Genomic DNA, 23708 nt, shown 5'->3' on the forward strand with positions numbered 1-23708 from the left:
CCCCCAACCACCCCACACCCCCATCCTCCCATACCCCCACCCACACACCTCCCACATCTACCAAAACCCCCATCCACTCCCCCAAGTACCCCCACACCCCAAACCCACACACCACCACCCCCACACCCCAACCACCCCACCCACCACACCACCACCCCCACCACCCCACCCACACACCACCACCCCCACACCCCAACCACCCCACCCACACCACCACCCCACCCCAACCACCCCCCACACCCCCACACCCCCAACCACCCCACCCACACCCCCAACCACCCCACACACTCACTCAAGTACCGCACTCCTCCACACCTCAGCGTCAGTAACCGTAGAGAGTTCGTGATGATCTGCCGCCGCTGCCTCTGCTCTAGTCGGAAGTCGGCTGGCAGTCAGTCCTGGTGATTTGCCGACGATAGACCCGTTAGAAACATTGGCTGGTGTGTCGCGCGAGAGACTGTGGCCGTGTACGAGAGACAGTAACCGCGTACGAGAGACAGTAACCGCATACAAGAGACAGTAACCGCATACAAGAGACAGTAACCGCATACAAGAGACAGTAACCGTACACGAGAGAGAGAGAGAGACAGTAACCGTATACGAGTAATAGTAATCGGTAAATAATGACCGTGTTGTGCCGTATGAAGCCTTAAAGGAGATAATGAACCATTTGAAAAGAAGAAATTCAATTATGTCTCTCCGTTACAGAATTGTCTTTTGAGAGAGAGAGAGAGAGAGAGAGAGAGAGAGAGAGAGAGATAGAGAGAGACAGAGAGATAATTTCCTCTCGTTAGTAGTGTAGTGGAGTGAGGGAGACATCGGTGTGTGTGTGTGTCGTGGAGGAGGAGAGAGGAGAGCAAGGAAGTGAAGAAGAAGAAGAATAAGAAGAAAAAGGGTTTAGTGTAAGCGAAGAGAAGGTGTAGGAGGGAGGGAGGAGAGGAAGGGAGAAGTTCCAAGGAAGAAGAAGAATAGGAGGAGGAGGAGGAGGAAGAAGAAGAAGACTGTCTGGTGTTGACCTATATCTTCCTAAGCCGTCTCACTCACCATGATCCTCCACAACACAACGCCCTAACCTAACCCACTACATCTCAGGTACTCAATTTACCTCGTGTTAATATCCTTGGTCTAGCTCAGGTAAATTAATCTTGGTCTTGCTCAGGTAAAGTCATATTGGTCTTGCTGAGGTAAAGTCATAATAGTCCACCTCAGGAAAACCATAAGTCATATTGGTCTACCTCAGGTAAAACCATATTAGACTACACTAGGTAAACTCATAAGCTATATTGGACTAGCTCAGGTAAAGCCATGAACTATATTGGACTAGCTCAGGTAAAGCCATGAGCCATATTGGACTAGCTCAGGTAAAGCCATAAGCCATATTGATCTTGCTCAGGTAAAGTCATATTGGTCTTGCTCAGGTAAAGTCATATTGGACTAGACAAGGTAAAATCATAATACACAGTGGCAGATTAGACCAGAGGGCCTGAAAGTAAAGGAGATAGGGCCATATTCGACCTGGCCAGATAAGGACATAGTGTAGAAGGCCATAGTGATATTAGATACGATATAATGTACACAACAGGTAAGACTAATATCCAAGGCCATATTGTATTAGTTACAAGATGAAATAGGTTCACCTGAAGATTAACCACCCTAACGCTTCTTGGGGAGGTTAGCTTAGGTCAGCATCAGAGTGGTTAAGCTTCAGGCGAAATAAGCTGGGGAGCCTAATCTTAGGTGAAATAAGCTGGGGAGCCTAACCTTCAGGTGAAATAAGCTGGGGAGGCTAATCTACAGGTGAAATAAGCTGGGGAGCCTAATCTTCAGGTGAAATAAGCTGGGGAGCCTAATCTTCAGGTGAAATAAGCTGGGGAGCCTAATCTTCAGGTAAAATAAGCTGGGGAGCCTAATCTTCAGGTAAAATAAGCTGGGGAGCCTAATCTACAGGTGAAATAAGCTGGGGAGCCTAATCTTCAGGTAAAATAAGCTGGGGTGACTAATCTTTAGGTAAAATAAGCTGGGGTGGTTAATTTCCAGGTGATCCGTGATAATTAGCGTGCGAATAAGTTATATCAATATAGTAACAGGTGTAAACATATAGTTAATAGCGTTCATTACTGTCTCCGTTCAGGTGTAAATTACCGTAATGCTGTTAGGTGTTGCTGTCTAATGGTGTCTGTCTGTCTGTCTATCTGTTTTTGTACCGAGCTTTTTGTCTCTTTGTCTGTTCCTTTTTTATCTCTTTAATTCTCTTTCTGTCTCTATCTTTTTCACTGTCTCTCTCTCTGTCTCTTTCTTAGTTTATCTCTCTATCTGTCCTTCTGTTTCTGCAACTCTTATTCTGTCTGTCAGTCTATCTTCCTGTCTGTCTCTCTGTATTAAGACACAACGTCGCAAAATATACAAAAAGTCACTAACGTACAATACAAAAAAATACAAAAAACAAACACACAAACAAAACAACAAACAAAACAAACAAACACAAACAACAACAAACAAACACAAACAACAACAAACACACAAACAACAACAAACAAACAAACACACAAACAACACCAAACAAACACACAAACAACACCAAACAAACACACAAACAACAGCAAACAAACACAAGCAAAACAACAACAAACAAACACAAACAAAACAACAACAACAAACACACAAACACCACTCAGAACGACCAATGACTGTGAAGAATTGATGTAACCATATTATCAGATGCTGCGAACTCCCTCCTCTCCTCCCCTTCCCTCCCTCATCTCCCCTTCATCTCCACTCCTCCTTCCTTTTCCTCCTCTCTTTTTCCCTTCCCACCCTTCCCCCTCCTCCTCCTCCTCCTCCTTCTTTTCCCTTTCCCTCTTCCTCCTTTCTCCTCTCCCTTCCCCTTCCTTCTTCCCCTCCTCCTCTAACTCTCCTCTTTCCCCTTCCCTCTTCTTTCCCTCCTTTCCATCCCCCTTTCCCTTCTCTCTCCTCCTCATACTCTTCCCCTCTTCATCTTCTCTCTCATCCCTCTTCCCCCTTAGTTGTTAAAGCTCATTAACGCAACGTAACCACCAAATTATGCAAAGTATTTTAACAATTAATAAAAAATATCATCCTAGTGCTATCATCCTGGTGCTATCATCCTGGTGCTATCATCCTGGTGCTATCATCCGTGCTGGTGCTATCATCCTGGTGCTATCATCATCCTGGTGCTATCATCCTGGTGCTATCATCCTGATGCTATCATCTGGTGCTATCATCCTCGTGCTATCATCCTCGTGCTACCATCCTCGTGCTATCATCCTGGTGCTATCATCCTGGTGCTATCATCCTCGTGCTATCCTCCTCATACCATCCTCGTACTACCATCCTCGTGCTACCATCCTCGTGCTACCATCCTCGTGCTATCATCCTGGTGCTATCATCCTGGTGCTATCATCCTGGTGCTATCATCCTGGTGCTACCATCCTGGTGCTATCATCCTGGTGCTATCATCCTGGTGCTATCATCCTGGTGCTGCAGAAAACCATTAGTAATGTCGCTTAAGATTAACTAAAGGTGTTAAGGGCGGTAATAATCTCTGTGTGACCGACGTTACGACGTGGAGGCAAGACAGTGTTATGTTGTCACTACAGGCAAGCACTGGAGAGTTAAAAAGTATGTGTATGTATGTATATATGTATATGCATGAATGTATCTCCGTCTCCACCTGTTAATTCCCAGCCACATGTCATTAAGGCCATTACCCACCTGGTTACCTGCTGGTCACAGGTAATAAACATCAACCCTCATTGACACACACACACGATGACACAGGTAAACTCTTAACATTGATTGATACTCAGGTGACCCTTTACAGTGGTGATGGTAGTGGTGATGGTGGTAGTGGTGGTGGTGGTTATGATGGTGGTAGTGGTGGTGGTGGTGATGGTGGTGGTGATGGTGGTAGTGGTGGTGGTGGTTATGATGGTGGTGATGGTGATGGTGGTAGTGATGGTGGTAGTGATGATGATAATGGTGATTATGGTTGTGATGGTCGTGGTGATGGTGGTGGTGGTGGTGATGGTGGTAGTGGTGATGGTGGTGGCGATGGTGGTGGTGATGGTGATGCCGACGACGACAATAATAATAATAGTAATAATAATAACGGCAACAACAATAATAACAATAACAATAACAATAACAATAATAACAATAATAATAATAATAACAACAATAATATTAATAATAATAATAATACGTTTTAAGACAACAACAGCGACAAAGTTATTGAATTTCTTTCTCATTTCAACGAAAATTATAGAAACACGAGTTGGCAACATAACGCATACACGATATCTCGTAATGCAGGTTTATAGTCTGTCTGTCTGTCTGTCTGTCTGTCTGTCATCACATCTTCACAGAGACAGACAGACAGACACATCAACACACCTTCACAGGCAGGCAGACAGACAAACAGACAGACGGACAGATTAATACACACACAACCACAGATAGACAGACAGACAGACAGACAGACAAGAATAAGCGATGACGTTACACTTCCATGCACTGACAGAGTTTACATAGTGACACTGTGTTGAATAATCTATTGACAAGTCATTCATTCATTCATTCTTTCATCACAATAAACGACAAGCTATTGGGAGGTGAATGAAGTGAGTGTATTCATTAAGTCACGAATGTATGTTTCTTATTCATCATTATGAGTGTATAAATGAGTAATGAAATTGAATGAGTTCCCAGTCTGTGTGTGTGTGTGTGTGTGTGGTGAATATCTTCCGTAATGGTCACTGATGATACACCTGTAGTCTGTCTGTCTGGAGTGAATTACAGTGGTGATTCTTTGTTTGGTATGAATGAGTCTTTCTTTCTCTGTCTTTCTCTCTCTCTCAATCACCCCCATTACCCCCCTCTCTCTCTCTCTCTCTCTCTCTCTCTCTCTCTCTCTCTACGAGTCATGGTATTACTCCGCTGATTACCAAGAATATACTCAGGGTTGGTCACACAAGGTTCCCATGTTCTTAAGTAAATGTTGAAGTGTTGAGGTGGATGAGGTGGATGATGAAGGTGGATGAGGTGGATGATGGAGGTGGATGAGGTGGATGATGGAGGTGGATGAGGTGGATGATGGAGGTTGATGAGGTGGATGATGGAAGTAGATGAAGGATGTGGAGGTGTTGAGGTGCTGAGGTGGATGATGGAGGTGGATGAGGGAGGTGGAGGAGCAATAAAATCACTCTTCACAACCCTGAATTTTAATGTTTCACGAGCTAAAAACTGAGACATAATTACTTGAATTTAAATATCTCATTATAAGCTGAGACATAGAGGACTATATTTTAATGTCTCGCGTACTGAACACTAAGACATTAAGCCATCAATTTTAATGTCCCACTTGCTATAAATTGAGACATAGGATTTAAATATTAATACCTTATAACGTAGACATAGACATATAAAAACATGCATTTTATCGTCTCACCGCCTTGAAATTAAGACATATCCTATAACAAGTTCATATAACACTTACGCGTATCTGACCCTCCTAGTATGGCACTCCTAGTATGGCACTCCTAGTATGGCACCACAATGACCCTCTTTTATACAACCTGAAAGAAAATATTGATCCTTTAGACATTATTATTTCCACAAAAAACATTTCAGTGTAAAAAACAAAATCTAAAAAATATTGATACATAAAACCAAATTATTTTTTCAGGGGTCAGGTAAGGTCATGATTATGGGGGGGGGGAGGGGGAATCGAACCTATGTCCTCGTGTATGATTAGTATCGAACCAAGATTCCGGATATGCTGGAATTGGCGATCAAAACCCAAGTGGTAAATAACAACAATGACAATGACTCAGGAATCTTCACTACACACGTCGCCTGGTCACAGTTGCTTATGGTGGTAGAAGCAGCAGCTGTAGGAAGAATTGGCTACAGGTAATTGATAGTTGATCTTTCTCATTAGTGCTTCAGGTAACATGTCCCTCGACCACACCTGCCTGCCGATCTGTATGTGTGTGTGTGTGTGTGTGTGTGTGTGTGTGTGTGTGTGTGTGTGTGTGTGTGTGTGTTGGGAAATATCTGCGAACTCCATAAACGAACGCCACTGTAAGCAATACCCTGGCGAACGTTCGTCTAGCGTTATCTGCATAAGTGTTAATATCTTAGGAGAGAGGGCTGGCGAACGTTAGTCTGGCGTACTCTCCATACATGTGTGTCGATCTATGTATTGGAGTGGATGAGGATGCCAGACGTTGGCATTCGCTCGCACTGGCACTTATATCTCTTGAAAGCCATGGGACAAACGAGAGAGAGAGATTTCATCGGGCACCAAATGCCAATCCAAATGTATCTTAGGAACAACAACAAACCCCCTTTTCTCTGTCCGTCTGTCTGTCTATATCCCTCATCCTCTACCCCCTTTTTTCTCTCCCTCTCTCTCTCTCTCTCTCTCTCTCTCTCTCTCTCTCCCTCTCTCCCCCCCTCCCTCCCTCTCTCTCTCAGGATGTAGATAAAAGACATAAGCCATGGGAGGAATAAGACACGCGGGAGATAAAGGCTCTTGGGGCAGGTGAACGAGAGAGAGAGAGAGAGAGAGAGAGAGAGAGAGAGAGAGAGAGAGACATAACATCTCACCTGCAGGTAATGATAACAAGTTGGTCTGTAGTTCTCAACCATTGAACACTAATAAGCTCATAACTTACCTTCTGTTACTCCCTAATTATCCTCTTCTCTTCTCACTTATTTTCTTTATCTTTTATTTTATGTCTTCTTTTGTTAATTATATCCTACTATTTTTTTATTTATTATTTATTCATTTTTTTCCCTTTGTTTCCTAATATATTTTTTTGGGTGTAAATATTAATTAAATTTTAGAGAATCGAAAGGATTAAGAATTTTGGGGTTAGAATTTAGGATCTTGGGACATATTTGGGACACACACACACACACACACACACACACACACACACACACACACACACACACACACACACACACACACACACCAACCTAACAGTCTTGCCTACGGTGCTCGCTATTTACCATCTTGCGGCAGATGGCGACGTCTGCTGCTCCCACACAATCCTCTCCAGCCCCCCATCTTCTAGACGGGCGGACGTTCCAGCAAGCCGCCGCCGCCGCATGTTGGTGAGAAGCCCGCAGGTGAACTGGAGCGAAGACGACGATGAATGGTTGAGGGTGTGTGTGTGTGTGTGTGTGTGTGCCGACCATACTCTAATAAATGTTTTGTTTTACAGGCGTGATGTTGTGGCGTGTGATGGTGGTGGCGGTGGCGGCGGCGGGGTGTGGCGGGGTGATAGAGGCGGTGGAGATGAAGGACACCATCAAGGACCTGTACGAGGCGCCGCCAGAGGGCCAACAAGGCAGACTCTTCCTCAACTACGACCAAGCGGCGGCCTTCAACACCTCCGTCGCCTTCACCATCCCGCTCTTCTCCTTCACCCTCCCCGGGGCAGGAGACACCACGGCCGCTGGTCTAGACACTCAGTCCTTCGGTGCCATTGCCTTCATCGCCCTCTTCCTCCTGGGTGGCCTCGGGGTGGCCATTTACACCACGTCTCAAGGGGCCACCGGCAGACAGTTCTTCGAGGGGCAGAGTGACCTTCAGGAGTCCCTCTTGGCCAAGATAGTGACGGAGTCGCTGGCGGGGCTGCCCAACGTGATCGACACAAGGAGCTGCGCCCAGCTGGCCATCTGTGGGGCCTACGCCGAGTCTTCAAGATATGGATTCTTGGCCTGGCCCGTCAGGCTCCTCGTCCCGTAAGTGTTGGCCATCTGTGTTACGTCACTTATACGTCATCACGAACACCCTTCCCCATCTGTTACGTCACTTACACGTCATTACTAAGACCTTAACCTCACCTATGTGTGACGTCACTTATACGTCATCACTAACACCTTAACCAATGTTCTTAATGGACGATATTTTTCAACCCTCCAATAATTGTTTTTTTTAACCCTATCACTTAAAGTAAACAAGTAAACAGCCTCTAGTGGTGAGATAAAGAAGTTGTTTATCTCCACGTTACGAGACAAGAGAGAGACAGCGAGACAAACACACACTGTCTCACCCCTTACTGGGCCCATGGCAGGTCACACACTGTCTCACCCCTTACTGGGCCCATGGCAGGTCACACACTGTCTCATCCCTTACTGGGCCCATGGCAGGTCACACACTGTCTCATCCCTTACTGGGCCCATGGCAGGTCACACACGGCCTCATCCCTTACTGGGCCCATGGCAGGTCACACACGGCCTCATCACTTCTAGACTTACTGGGCCCATGGCAGGTCACACACTGTCTCATCCCTTACTGGGCCCATGGCAGGTAACACACTGTCTCATCCCTTACTGGGCCCATGGCAGGTCACACACTGTCTCATCCCTTACTGGGCCCATGGCAGGTCACACACTGTCTCATCCCTTACTGGGCCCATGGCAGGTCACACACGGCCTCATAACCATAACATGATACAGCGAGATACATTACACCTAACCTGACTGTTCTGGTCCACTACTCCCTTGACTGTTAAATCAGACACAAAAATACGTCTTAGATCCATGAAAATACGTCTAGTACCTTATTTCATACAGAAACCATAATAACTACCTGATTTGTGGGGATTTTTTGCTTGCTTACATACATACATACATACATACATACATACATACATACATACTGTCTTAAGGTTTTACATACATATATTTACGTAGATGTGAACGAATAAGTGATAAATATTCTTGGGTTATAGAGTTATGAGACGAGAATAGCAATGTGTCGTAACTGTACTAGACCGGGGAACACACACACACACACACACACACACACACACACACACACACACACCAAGTTATTAAGTCAAGCATGGAAGACTAACACATTTCTGTCTTCTCTGTTAAAACACTAAGTCACTTCCCATACAATTTTCTTCCTCTTGTAACGTTATTATTATTTTACTCTATAATCTTGGTCATTATACTAATCTATAACTACCTTGTTTTAATTAGGACCTTTAATTATAGTTCCGTATCTTTATCTCAAGTTATAGAATCGATGATATGAGAAGTTCAGGTGTCTGTTAGTCCTGTGTGTGTGTGTGTGTGTGTGTGTGTGTGTGTGTGTGTGTCTGTCTTCAACTTTAGTCTATTAGATGAATTTAAGGAAGCTAGAGACACTATCATACTTCTAGCAGTTCTCAATAGTTACACCACACCACACCACATACCACATTACACACCACACCACACCACATACCACACTACACACCACACCACACACCACACCACACTACACACCACACTACACACCACACTACACACCACACCACACGAATCTTGAATACGTAATCTGAGTTTTGAGCCTGTGAAGTAATGAGTGTTTAAAGTCACATGGATTTGAGGCAGCATAAGGTGGAAGTCAATTAGTACGTTCAGGTGTTGTAGCAATGTGACCAGGTAGAGAGAGGAGGGGGAGAGAAGAGGATGAGGGGAGAGGTAGGGAGGGAGAAGAGGGATGAGGGGGAGAGGGGAGAAGAGGATGAGGGAGAGGGAGAGAGGATGAGGGAGAGGAGGGGGGGAGGGGGAGAAGAGGATGAGGGAGAGGAGGGAGGAGGAAGAGGATGAGGGAGGGAGAGGATGAGGGAGAGGGAGAGGATGAGGAGAGGGAGGGAAGGGGGAGAGACTGGAGAAGGGAGAAGAAAGAGGGGTGAGAATTAGATGGGTGAGGAAAGAGAGGGAGGAGGTGGAAAGCAGGAAGGAGTGGGGAGGGAGAGAGGAGGAAGGGGAGGGTGGTATGAGAGAGGAGGGGGGAAGGAGGGAATAGGATAAAGGAGGAAGGGAAGGGAAGGAATGGGATAAAGGAGGGGAAGGGAAGGGAAGGGAATGGGATAGAGGAGGGAAGGGAGGGAAAGGGATAGAGGAGGGAAAGGAGGGAATGAGATAGAGGAGGGAAGGAAGGGAATGGGGTAAAGGAGGGAAGGGAGGGAATGGGACAGAGGAGGGAAGGAAGGGAGGGAATGGGATAGAGGAGGGAAGGGAGGGAGGCAGGTTATTAGAATTCAGAGGAGTACCAATATCATACACTTGGGTATTTGGTTATTTTCATATTCAACCCTGAGTACGAAAACGTGAATCCACTGAGTATGATGACAGCCCCTTGAGTACAATGATTAAACTTGAGTACGAACCCTTAACCTCTTGAGTACAATCAGTGAACCTCTTGAGTACAATCAGTGAACCCCTTGAATACGAAGCCTTAACCCCTTCAATAAGATAACCTGTTGCCCTCAGTAAGGAAGCTGAATCATGGCGCTCAAGGGGTTAAGACAGAAATTTGCATATATAGAGAAGATTATCCCGACACACTGACCCTGACGGTATGGCATCCCCCTTACTACCACTACTACCATCATCACAACCACCATTATCACCACTACTACCACTATTACTACAACCACCACTACTACCACAACATATCCTCGGAAATTATTCAAAAGGTCAAAAAACTTTATCAGATCTTTCATGACACTGACAGATGATCAACAGACACACGCCACAGGTGATAATATTGACCACCACCTGTACAGTCCACGTCGGGTTGTACACCTGACCCACTCAGGTGTGCAAATCAGGTCACCTCAAACCACCAAATATCTCTGTCTTCCTTCGTACATTTTTTATCACAAACTTTTTGGCGCTAATTTTTACTTTGTTGATAAAAACTAATTAAATTTATAATAATTGTGATAATTTGGTGGTGGAATAAAAGTGTTTAAGACAAGTCAATAAACCTGTGAGGAGTAAACCCGATATAATTATTAAACCATTATTCAAGACTAAAACATTTCACCTAGTTAAGAAGCTGTGCAGACTCTCTCACTGATCTGTGTGGCTTGACAGCGGCTGAGTGCCACAATTGGCCACCTTCATACTTGCGGCCACACGACCACAAACTTGTGTTTTATCAGAATATTCTCAAAATGACTCGAGTGTTTCATAAAACAGCTGCTCTCACAGTCAACACAAGTAATGTGTTACAACCTACAAATATTAAACTATTTCCTGAAGTAAACCAAATTCCCAGACACTGAAGTAAAACAAACCCCAGACACACTTAACACAATACCTGACCATTATTTTATTACACTACTACACTGTATCTCTAAGTCTTACAACATAATTCCTCTATACTTAATGTTTTTATGAAAAACTCGATTACCTGCTGAACCGGTTCCTACACAGTAAACATGTCTTAAAATAATCAAACTAACTCGTAATGAAAGTATCTCCTGTGACTGACCAAAAAAAGGTGAAGGTAAGATTTATTAATTTGCTCACCTGGGACGTGTGAGTATTAGTGGTTCAAAGGTTCGTTCCAGTGGTTCAAAGGTTCGTTCCAGTGGTTCAAAGGTTCGTCAAGGGTTCCGGAACATTTACTCTCTCTCTCTCTCCCACGTCATCTACTAATGGTGGTAATGGTAGTAGTTGTAGTGGTGTGGTAATGATGGTGGTTGTGTTGGTAGTACCAGTAGTAGTAGTAGTAGTAGTAGTAGCGGTGGTACTGATGGTGGTAGTAGTGGTAATAGTGGTAGTGGTGGTAGTGATGATGGTAATAGTGGTAGTGATGGTGATAGTGGTGGTCGTGCTCATCAAGAATCCTCTCCACCAGTGAAGTTCTTCCCTCCTTTTCAAACACCTCACTACTCACTTTTCCTCCTCACCTCAACACAACCTTTCTCACTTCTGCCTACCCCCCTCCCCCCAACCCTCATAAAACACCATAACGACCATAGTAAACGACCTCATTGGGTGATTTTCCTACGTACAGTCAACCAACATTGACCCCACCCTGTCTCTCTCATACCATTAGATTGATTCTACGATACATCTGACTACACTAAACTCTTAAATAATTACCAGATATAATTTCTAAGTTCCTATTTATTAAAATTTATTCCGATGATCCTGTAAACATTTCGAGTAATTCTTATTTTATATTTTAGTTCATCTTAGGGTCAGTTTGTTGTCCCATACGCTTTCGCTTGTCTGTGATAGTTATTAATATCTTATCATAATATTTTCTTCTCTTATACCATATGGCTTATTATTTACACAAGTCGATTATAATACAAAGGTAGAAAATTATTGACTGTTTATACGGGAGAAGATAATTGAGAGAGAGAGAGAGAGAGAGAGTTATCACACAACATATGCTGGCAACATAGACCAACATAAATTACAACATGAATACAGTTAATATTTTTGTTATGTTACCGTTGTTCCTAGTTCATGCGTGACGTGATGACTTAATCCCTTGAGTACGATGCCTTAAGCGCAATCACATTGAGTACTAAGATTTAATGCTTTGAGTACGATGATTTAATACCTTGAGTACGATGATTTAATGCCTTAAGTACGATGACTTAATCCCTTGAGTACTAAGATTTAATGCATTGAGTACGATGATTTAATGCCTTGAGTACGATGATTTAATGCCTTGAGTACGATGACTTAATCCCTTGAGTACAATATTTCAGCCCCCTAAATACAGCATTACAAACTCATACAGGTGAATACGAAGCGCGCGCACGCACACACACACACACACACACACACATGCAGCACACAGACACATATGAGTAACATGTAAATAAATATGACCTTGGTTTAAACATAATACATTTCTACGTCACACTCACTGGGGTAGTTAGGCAGTGGGGTAAACAAGGTGACATACTCAGCAATATCGTATTAAGTGTCGGATACTGTGTTAAGTGTGTTGAGGAATTTAAATTTTAATTCTTGTTTTACTTCAGAAAATGGTTGAATATTTGTAAGTCTTAACACAAATAATATCAGGCCACTAGGAGAAGTGTTTTAGTCTTGAATAATGGTTTAATAATTTTATCGGGTTTACTCCTCACAGGTTTATTGACTCACAGATTTATTGACTTGTCTTAAACACTTTTATTCCACCACCAAATTATCACAATTATTATAAATTTAATTATTTTTTATCAACAAAGTAAAAATTAGCTCCAAAAAGTTTGTGATAAAAAATGTACGAAGGAAGACGGAGATATTTGGTGGTTTGAGGTGACCTGATTTGCACACCTGAGTGGGTCAGGTGTACAACCCGACGTGGACTGTACAGGTGGTGGTAAATATTATCACCTGTGGCGTGTGTTATGTTTCCTTTAGTTCCAACTGGTCATCTATTACGAGGAGAAGGATTTATGGAGTTATTATTGGTTGACTTACTGTTTATCAATGTCTGTACACCTGCACTGTTTATGTACATGCTGAATCACAGATAACTTGTTGTTCTTACTGATCCCTCCCTCCCCCCATCCCTCCCTCCTACCCTGCATCCCTCCCCACTCCCTCCCTCTCTCCCTCCCTCCCTCCCTCCATCGCTACCCTCCTCCCTCCTCCTCCATCCCTCTCTCCCTCCCCTCCATCCCTCCTCCATCGCTACCCCTACATCCCCTCCTCCATCCCTCCCTCCTTCCCTCCCCTCCTCCTCCTCACCCCTCCATCCTCATCCTCCCGTCTCTCTCCCATCCATCCCTCCCTCCCCTCCCTCCCTCCCTTCCTCCTCCTTCATCCTCATATCCCTCCCTCCTCCCTCCCTCCTTCCCTCCATCCCTTCCTCCTTCCCTCCCTCCTGAAACATTATTTTATTTTGTTGTAGATGAGAATGAAGTATTTTTCATAATACATTTATAAGTAAACATTAATGGAAGAATTCTCAAGGAAGATCCCTCAAGGAAGATCCCTCAAGGATCCCTCAAGGAAGATCCCTCCCTCAAGGAAGATCCCTCAAGGAAGAGATCCCTCAAGGAAGATCCCTCAAGGAAGATCCCTCAAGGAAGATCCCTCAAGGAAGATCTCCTCAAGGAAGATCCCCTCAAGAAGATTTCAAGGAAGATCCCTCAGGAAGATCCCTCAAGGAAGATCCCTCCGGAGTCCTCTCAAGGAAGATCCTCAAGGAAGATCCTCCAAATGGAACCCACAAGGAGATCCTCTGCTCTCAGAGATCCCTCAAGAAGATTCCTCAGGAAGATCCTCAAGGAAGATCCTCAAGATCCCTCAAGGAAGATCCTCAGAAGATCCCTCAAGTAAGATCCTCAAGTAAGATCCTCAAGGAAGATTCCTCAAGGAAGATCCCCTCAAGGAAGATCCTCCAGGAAGATCTCTCAAGATCCTCAAGGAAAGATCCTCAAGGAAGATCCCTCAAGGAAGATCCCTCAAGGAAGATCTCTCAAGGAAGATCCCTCAAGGAAGATCCCTCAAGGAAGATCCCTCAAGGAAGATCCCTCAAGGAAGATCCCTCAAGGAAGATCCCTCAAGGAAGATCTCTCAAGGAAGATCCCTCAAGGAAGATCCCTCAAGGAAGATCCCTCAAGTAAGATCTCTCAAGGAAGATCCCTCAAGTAAGATCCCTCAAGGAAGATCCCTCAAGTAAGATCTCTCAAGGAAGATCCCTCAAGGAACATCCCTCAAGGAACATCCCTCAAGGAGCATCTCTCAAGGAAGATTATATCATCTCTTCACTACCACCATAAGTGATACATCTCGATAAGGACTTGAGCAAACACTTGATAAACACACTCAGACAAACACACACTCAGACAAACACACACTCAGTCAGACAAACACACACTCAGTCAGACAAACACACACTCAGTCAAACACACACACACAGTCAGACAAACACACACACACAGTCAGACTAACACACACACACACACACACACACACAGTCAGTATAACACCTTCACGACACCTGTACCAAGAGAACAGGAGACGACACACCTTACATCCCTCACGGAAGGACGACGCCTGTGTTGACTCCACGGGACCCCTCTGTGTGCACTGTCAACATAGGTGTACACACAGGTGAGAGTGATATAGTGGTGGGTGTACATGGTCTGTGAGTGGGGGTGAAGTGTGAGAGTGTGTATGTGAGGTGTATGTGAGGTGTGTATGTGAGGGGGTGTATGTGTGTATGTGTGAGAGGGTGTATGTGAGGGAATGTGTGTGTGTGTCTTTCCGTCTGTCTGTCTTTCCCTCATTATAGAGACGTTGCTTTGGTAGACAGACAGAGACAGAAAAACAACAAACAGATAAACATATAGATAGACAGATGAAATACGGATTGATAACATATCAGAATAACACAAAAACACACACACACACACTCACCTCCACAAACACACACACACACACACACCACTCACACTCTTCACTCACACACCTCTCACACACACACACACACACACACACACACACACACACACACACACACACACACACACACACACACACACACACACACACTCACAATAAACACCACAGTCACGCAAACACTGCAAACAACAAACAAACAAACAAAACAACATCTTCCTGTATAACGGGAATAAACCAAAATCTATTTCACATTTCTGACATAATTCCATCATTAATGCAATTCCCTAACGTAAACAAACCAATTTTAGCCCTTAAAAGAGAGGTCTATAGGGACGTGTTTCCCCTCTACTCTTTTCCCTTATAATCGACTCCACCACCTCAGAACGAAAGGGAAATTGAATCTATTGTCGAAGACGAGGAATAATGACCCTTAGCCTCGCGGGTGATAAAGGTGGTAATGTGTTTGGGTTGTTGTAGTGTGTTACGTCTCAGTGCATGAAGTGTGGCGTCACACCTGCCGACTGAGTCACGTGTACGGTTGAGGGCGAACGAGACAGCAGGAGCAGCAACAGTAACAGCACCGAGTCGACAAAAACAGCAACAAGTCGACAAAAACAGCAACAAGTCGACAAAAACAGCAACAAGTCGACAAAAACAGCAACAAGTCGACAAAAAGTCGACAGAAAGCAACAAGTCGACCAGAAACAGCAACAAGTCGACAAAAACAGCAACAAGTCGACAAAACACCAACAAACCAACAAGTCGACAAATTCAACAAGCTGACAAAACACAACAAGTCGACAAAACACCAACAAGTCGACAAAACAGCAAATAAGTCGACAAAACAGCAACAAGTCGACAAAACAGCAACAAGCGACAAAACAGCAACAAAGTCGATAAACAGCAACAAGTCGACAGAAACACCAACAAGTCGACAGAACACCAACAAGTCGACAGAAACACCAACAAGTCGACAAAAACACCAAATAAGTCGACAAAACACCAACAAGTCGACAAAACAGCAACAAGTCGACAAAAACACCAACAAGTCGACAAAACAGCAACAAGTCGACAAAACAGCAACAAGTCGACAAAAACAGCAACAAGTCGACACAAACAGCACCGAGTCGACAAAAACACCAACAAGTCGACAAAAACAGAAACAACACCAGAAACAGCACCGAATCGACAAAAAACAGCAACAGCGGCGAGATTAAGATATGAAGAAACAAGAACAGTATATTTATGGCAGAGAACCCCCCCCCCCCAAGCGTTGCTGTGTTAGTTGCTGCAGTAGAACAGCAGATGTATCATTCCTCACAGCCATGACTTGAATAACAGCTGTGAAAATAATAACAGCAACAGCACCAACAGCATAAAATCAGACCACCTGTTGCAGAGGTGTACAGTTACAGGGACGCCGCTGTCAGCACCCCTAGAAGTCCGTGTTTCTCCTGCCGGCGCACCACTCACTACCGCAGGAGGTAACTCGTCCACAACAGGAGTGAAGATACGTAGGGAATTTATCAGGAAAATATTTATTAATAATCTTGAACATCTCGAGGAGACATAACGTTACACTACTACTACTACTACTACTACTACTACTACTACTACTACTTTTTTTTTTAATATACGTGGGCCTCTAGCCTCCCCCAATAGCCACACCTTCGCCACCATTTATTTACCTTAATATTAAATATCCTAATACATAAGAAACTATCCTATCTGTGTTAAATTAGTTGAGCCGCAGATTTATGCGGCATTCAGTGACTGTAGCCTCATAGTCGATATCTGCAGCAGTTGTCGGAGTAGGGGCAGAAGCTCTCGTTCCCCTGAGGCAGAGCAAAGCCGAACGAAGGAGAGAGAAAGTCAGTCGACATCTCATCCAGGCTGTGACATAACTTCTGGGCTGCTGCTTCTGTTCGGAGATCACCTCCGCCAGTCTGGCGTAGAAACATCTTGCACTTGGTCCCATCCCACCAGAGGTTGTGAACACTAGGGGAGTGAAGCTGCCTTGGTCAACGTTTTGGATTCTCTCCCCATTTGCCCTTATCTTGTCGTTCTCGTTCCTCCTATGCGCAGCATCGAGAGCTAAGTTACGGTGACATGCGGCCATGGGATAAAAAATCCTGATGTCGAAGAGTGCTCGCTGTCCTCGCGTCCAGAATCCTCGAGCACTGACGTCAACACGGGCTTCGTTAGATGTGTTAGAAGTCCTATGTTGGAGGATCTCACCATCCAATGGAAGGAGGGTCGGTTCTACCATGACATCCCGGCAGATTTCCTTCAACATATTTGCTGTAAGGTCCCTTACTTCGTCATGCCTCATGCATATGAAGCCCCCTTCTGGTAAAACCATGGCGTATCGCCATCATAGAATAGCCATTATCATCGCATTGGGGAGGGTAAATCCATATCTACTGGCCAACCGTATCTTTAGAGCAATGGCATCTGTAAATTCTTGCTTGTTAAGGCTGAAACCATTTGCCCTTATCGGTAATCGTGAGTTAACCAGTTCGAAAGTGCCCACCTCCTGCGCTATAGCTACTTTTTTTTTTTTTTGTCAGATTTTCTGGAACCTGCAGCAATAATTGCTGCAACATGTCATTTTGGCAGTGCTGCCGATCTGTTGTAATGGATCTACGGATCTTATTAACTTCGCTGGTGTCCACTTCCCCTGTTGCATTCTGGGCTATTATGTGGTCAGTGAGGGCTGCCGTGAGCTTAAGTGAATTTTGATGTTCAGAGTCAGCAATCTCCTCTGGAATAGTTAGTCCCATCCCTCCCAGTCTTGGTGGAAGGTGCAAGAAGTGTTCTTTCTACTGGGGGTTAAGTCGTGGTGTTTCACTAGTTTGGGAAATGAACTTGACACTGATTGCTTTTCCAAAGGGTGGAGGAGGGTCGGATCTCAGGGGATGCACATCAGGTAGTTCCAACGATGTTGACCTTTACGTGTGAATGCTGCAAAGGCTGCATGTGGCTCTGTGTTAGCAATCTCCGATAGAGCATGGATTTCGCTAACCCACCTGTTCACCTTTTCCCCACGATTGGGTCTTGAAGTCCGTAGTGCCACCATTGCGCCTAGATGTCTTTGGCCGTCCTTAGTTATTTTGACTCCTCACTTTCGCCGAAAATCTCCGCTAAGTCTTTTGATCATAATGATCTGGCTTCACGATGAGGAAGGATTTGCTGGCGTTTGGGTGGTAATTCATTTGTGGACCTCGCGATGTTACCAGGTCCCACCACTTTTGATGTCCTAATTTTTCCTTGCCCTTGTGAGGTCATCATCAAAGACATGCCAATTTGTTTGACCCCAGTTGTTTCATACTTCTTTATTTCTTGTTGAGCACTGATAGGGCTCTATTGCATACATTGCCATTGCAACGGGGTCTCCTTGTACAAGTTCCCTCGGTCGACTGTAGGATGGGTATCACCGTAGAGCCTTGTTGTTTACTACGTAGAGGTCTGAAGGATTCCTATACGAATTTTCGAATATACATCGCAAAAGCTAGGACACTTGATCTTGATGTTGTGCAGTGCCGCCCTTGCGGTTAAGCATGTTGAATGCGTTTGAAGCATCCACCAGGAGAACGGCCTCACAATCACGCTGCCAAATATCAATCTCATGGCGTGAATGGCCGCCTCCCCACCAGCCTGAGGGCCAGCACACACTTGTAGGGTTCCCTGCTGCTGCCCTGACATCATCCTTTACCACCTCCATTATACACTTTCCGATGATCCGCCTCAGCACTTCCCCCACCCCTATGGGTCTACATCCTGGTTTCTTTTCCAGAGGAATAAGGCGGCAGGCCGTCAGAGCCTGGAGGTGATGGCAGCAAGAGGATGCAAGCTTTCTTGCAAGGGTGGCAATGGCAGTGCAGAGATCGCTTGCTACAGGGCCAAACTTGTTTGTGCTGAGGATGACTCTCCAACCGTTTGCATCCAGACCTGAAGGGCCGGCTCCGCCTCGAGTCTTCAGTGCCTTTTTCCCCACCATCTCTCCTGTTATTTTCTCGAACAGGACAGCGTTTGGTGGGATATAAGCACCCTGGAGCCTGATGCCTTCATCTTCGCTTGCAGGGGGATGTTTCTCTTTCAATAGTTTTAATGTCGCTCTGTTTATTGGCATCACTCCACCGGAGGATTCATGTGTGAGAGATCTTACCGCGAGAGACACTTTTCCCACACGCATTTTGTTTCCAAATTGTCTTGCCACGTCATCGGTGTTTTGCTTTCCGTCACCCGTAGATTTTAGTCTCTCCTGCCGTGTTCTTGCTTCACATAGGAGATCATCTAGGGCCCCAGTCTGCCACATTGTCAACCTTCTCTTCATTGCTGCCACATTTTCTTTGTGCTTAGCCTTTGTGTGTGTCCTCTGACAAAATAGATGTGGTATTATTGCTACTACTACTACTACTACTTTTTTTTTTTTTATCACCGTGGCCTCCAGCCTCCCCCAATAGCCACACCTTCGCCACCATTTAATTACCTTAATATTAAATATCCTAATACATAAGTAGCTATCCTATCTGTGTTAAATTAGTTGAGCCGCAGATCTATGCGGCGTTATTGCGGCCTCGATCAATATCACCCAACTGTTGTCGGCTTTGGGGCCGATGTCTCTAATTCCCCTGAGGCAAGCAAAAGCCGACCGAAGAAGAAGGACAGTCGACATCTCTGTCAGGCTGTAACATAGCTTCTGGGCTGCTGGCTGTTTCGGAGATCAACTCCGCAGGGTGTGGGCATCTTGCACTTGGTCCCATCCCTCTTTGCGACTACTAATAACACCGTTGACAAAAAAACAAAAAAGCCAAAAACAATTTTTGTCTCAGTTTAAACAGTAAACCACGGATGAGGGCAGGAGGAGTGATTCAGGGGTGAGGGAGGGTGGGGTGAGGAGGCGTGAGGTGGGTGAGGGATGAGGTTGGGTGAGGTGGGGTGAGGAGGGGTGAGGTGGGGTGAGGGAGGTGAGGAGAAGGGGGTTAGGTTGGGTGGGGTGAGGAGGGAGTGAAAGAGAATTGAGGGGAGAAGGGGTTAGGTTAGGTTAGGTTGGGTTAGGTACCGGTCCGCATTGGTTACCTTAGAATAATTGACTCGTGTCGTATATAATAAATAGTAGTCATTTCCCGTCCGTACACACCAAGATTATAGCGGGTAGAGATGAACTGAACTGACTTGACTGAAAGATTATAGCGGGTAGAGATGAATTGAACTGACTTAACTGAAAGATTATAGCGGGTAGAGATGAACTGAACTGACTTAACTGAAAGATTATAGCGGGTAGAGATGAACTGAACTGACTTGACTGAATTCTTTGGTTTGGAGACATTTTATCGCACAGGTAAACTAAGTCAATCAATTAGGTCTCGTTTACCTGTCTTTACGTATAATTGACTCCAAGTGACTAATTTTACTCCAGGTGACTCTTATTGACTCCAGGTGACTCTAATTGACTCCAGGTGACTCTAATTGGCTCCAGGTGATTAATTAACTCCAGGTGACTAATTAACTCCAGGTGACTCTAATTGTCTCCAGGTGACTCTAATCGAATCCAGGTGATTCTAATTGACTCCAAGTGACTCTAATTGACTCCAGGTGACTAATTGACTCCAGGTGACTAATTGACTCCAGGTTACCAACTCCAGGTGACTCCATAAGACTCCAGGTCATTTGGAGAGGTTCCAGGGTAGTTCAGGTGAGTCTCCAGTACCTGTATATAGGGAGGCGGTCCAAGGCGTCACTGAATAGCAAGCAGCCAGAGGGTTAGTTAGGAATGTGTCAGGCAGGAGTAACCCAACCATAAATAAGATCGTGTTTGTGTGTGTATGTGTGTGTTTGTGTGTGGGTGTGTGTGTGTGTGTGTGTGTGTGTGTGTGTGTGTGTGTGTGTTTGTGTGTGGGTGGGTGTGTGTGTGTGTGTGTGTGTGTGTGTGTGTGTGTGTGTGTGTGTGTGTGTGTGGGGATATGTGTGTGTGTGTGTGTGTGTGTGTGTGTGTGTGTGTGTGTGTGTGTGTGTGTGTGTGTGTTTTGTGTGTGTGTGTGTGTGGATGTGTGTGTGTGTGTGTGTGTTACTGCAAATACTTCGTTTAAAGGGAATCAATTAAAAGACGAAATAAAGAAAAAAATGACTTACGGATTTTTTTTTTTAATGTCTTAACTCCTACGGAAATGATTGTTTGGGAGAGGAAAGTGGGTGTGGGTGAGTGGGTGTGGGTGAGTGGGTGTGGGTGGGTGGGGGAGGTTAGGGTAGGTGGGTGTGTCGAGTGTTTGGTGTTGGTTGGAGCAGTGCGTTGACTGTGTGTTTTGGAAGCGATGAACGAGGTATAATGAAGGTGTTTTAATGACATTGTACAGTACTCTCTCTCTCTCTCTCTCTCTCTCTCTCTCTCCTATACTAATGTCTAACCCCTCTCTCAGTTATATGCTTTGATAAGTTAAGTGGATTAAATTTGATTAACTTTATGCATTAACGTAACTGCGGATTATCATAAATGTAAACACACACACACACACACAAACAAACACACACACACACACACACACAGTCAAATAATAATATTCCCATTAGCTTGTAATACCTGGCCTTAAGTGTTCCATATCTGGCCCCCAAGTGTTCCAGACCTGACCATAAGTGTTCCATCTGGCCGTAAGTGCCCCCAGAACACCAAATCAAGGTTCCAGACCACCCAATCAAGGTTCCAGACCACCCAATCAAGGTTCCAGACCACCCAATCAAGGTTCCAGGACTGTCCACCGAGGTTTTAAACAAGACTTCGGTGGAGCACCTCACGGCAGCGCGCTCAAGCGATGGAAATAATGTACAGAGGATGACGACAGCAAGCCGGATGGCAGCATCTCTCTCTCTCTACCTCTCTCTCTCTCTCTCTCTCTCTCTCTCCCTCTCTCTCTCTCCTCTCTCCTTCCGTCTTTCTTAAGGTGTGCGTGTGTGTGCGTGTGTATGTGTGTGTGTGTGTGTGTGTGTGTGTGAATGTTTGTGAATGTGTGTGTGTGAATGTGTGTGTGTGTGTGTGTGCGTGTGTGTGTGCATGTGCGTGTGTGTGTGTAAGTGTGGAGAAAATGTGTGTGTGTGTGTGTGTGTGTGTGTGTGTGTGTGTGTGTGTGTGTGGAGCAGCATCTGACCTACTTACTGTAGTTCTATGACCGACGTATTGATGCTTCTACCTTCCTTTCACAGCCTGTCCTCTCTCTCTCTCTCTCTCCTCTTCATCCACCCCTCTTTCTCTTCCTCTCTCCTTCTCCCTCTCCTCCTCCCTGCATCTCTCCTCCTATACCTATCACTTCATTCTCCCTCACTTCTCCCTCCCTCCCTCCCTTATAACTACTTCTTGTTTTCTCCCTCATCTCCCCCTCCTTCCTTACACCTACTTCTTACTCTCTCCCTCTATTCCTCACATCTCCTTCTCTCTACTATACCTACTACTCTCCTTTCTCTCTTTTCTTTCCTATTTTCTCTATCTTCTCCTTGCTACCTTGCCCTCCTATCCTCCCCCCTGCTGGTAAAGAGGAAAAGGAAGGCTGAGTATCCAGGAAGGTCAGGTCGAACAGACAGACAGACACACACAGCAGTGAGGTCAGGTGAGACCTCTCCTCCTCCCGCCACCTTACCTCAGCTTGCCTCACCCTTGGGGGCAGGAGGAGGGGGAGGAGGACACGATATAGAGGAGATATGTAGAGGAGGAATAAGGCTAGAGAGAGAGAGGTGTATCTTCCTTCATGTTTGTTTGTTTGTTTGTTTACTTGTTTAATGAACCGGTTTTAGTTTGTTTACATTCAGTTGCTACTTCACCCGACCCTCTGTTCATGATACATTATACTAGAAATTATAAGACAGACATTAAACATAAGAAAATAAGGAGTCTGCAGTAGGCCGGTTGGCCTGTGCATGGCAGCTGCTGTCGAGAGTTACTACCACTCTCTGTCATCCATGAATCTATCTAGCCTCCTTTTGAAACTTTCCAGAGTTCCCGCACTTACTAAAAAGTTGCTAAGCTTGTTCCACTCGTCCACCACCCTATTTGTGAACCAGTTCCTTCCTATCTCCCTCCTAAACCTAAACTTATCCAACTTAAATCCGTTGCTCCGAGTCCTATCCTGCTCGGATATTATAAGAACTTTATCTATATCCCCTTTATTGATGCCTTTCACCCACTTAAATACTTCTATCATATCTCCCCGCACTCTTCGTCTTTCTAGGGAATGCAAGTTAAGTTTCTTAAACCTATCCTGATATGGAAGGTTTCTAAGTCCCGGAATTATTTTTGTCATTCTTCGCTGCACCGACTCTAGTGAATTGATATCCGTTCTATAATAGGGGCACCAGAACTGAACCGCATAATCGAGGTGCGACCTGACTAGCGCAAGATATAGTTGCAATAAGACCTCTGCACTCTTGTTACTTACACTTCTAGATATAAAACCTAATACTCATCATTCAAGCAGAAAAAGTAAGGTTTATAATGCTTTGAGTACGATGCCAGG

At 44.9% G+C, this 23708-nt stretch overlaps 1 protein-coding gene across 1 annotated transcript in view; it reads left to right on the top strand.

Moving 5' to 3' along the window:
* Window positions 1-344: 344 nt before the first annotated feature.
* The window catches only part of LOC121870756, a 47811-nt gene continuing 24447 nt past the window's right edge, over window positions 345-23708 (top strand). Inside the window, exons 1-2 of the mRNA XM_042372699.1 lie at window positions 345-1092; window positions 7254-7776. Of these exons, the coding sequence (XP_042228633.1) occupies window positions 7259-7776 (518 nt within the window). The 5' untranslated portion in view covers window positions 345-1092; window positions 7254-7258. The remainder of the gene's footprint in view (window positions 1093-7253; window positions 7777-23708) is intronic.

Source organism: Homarus americanus, unplaced genomic scaffold (assembly GCF_018991925.1).
Source record: "Homarus americanus isolate GMGI-L3 unplaced genomic scaffold, GMGI_Hamer_2.0 scaffold17016, whole genome shotgun sequence".
NCBI lineage: Eukaryota > Metazoa > Arthropoda > Malacostraca > Decapoda > Nephropidae > Homarus > Homarus americanus.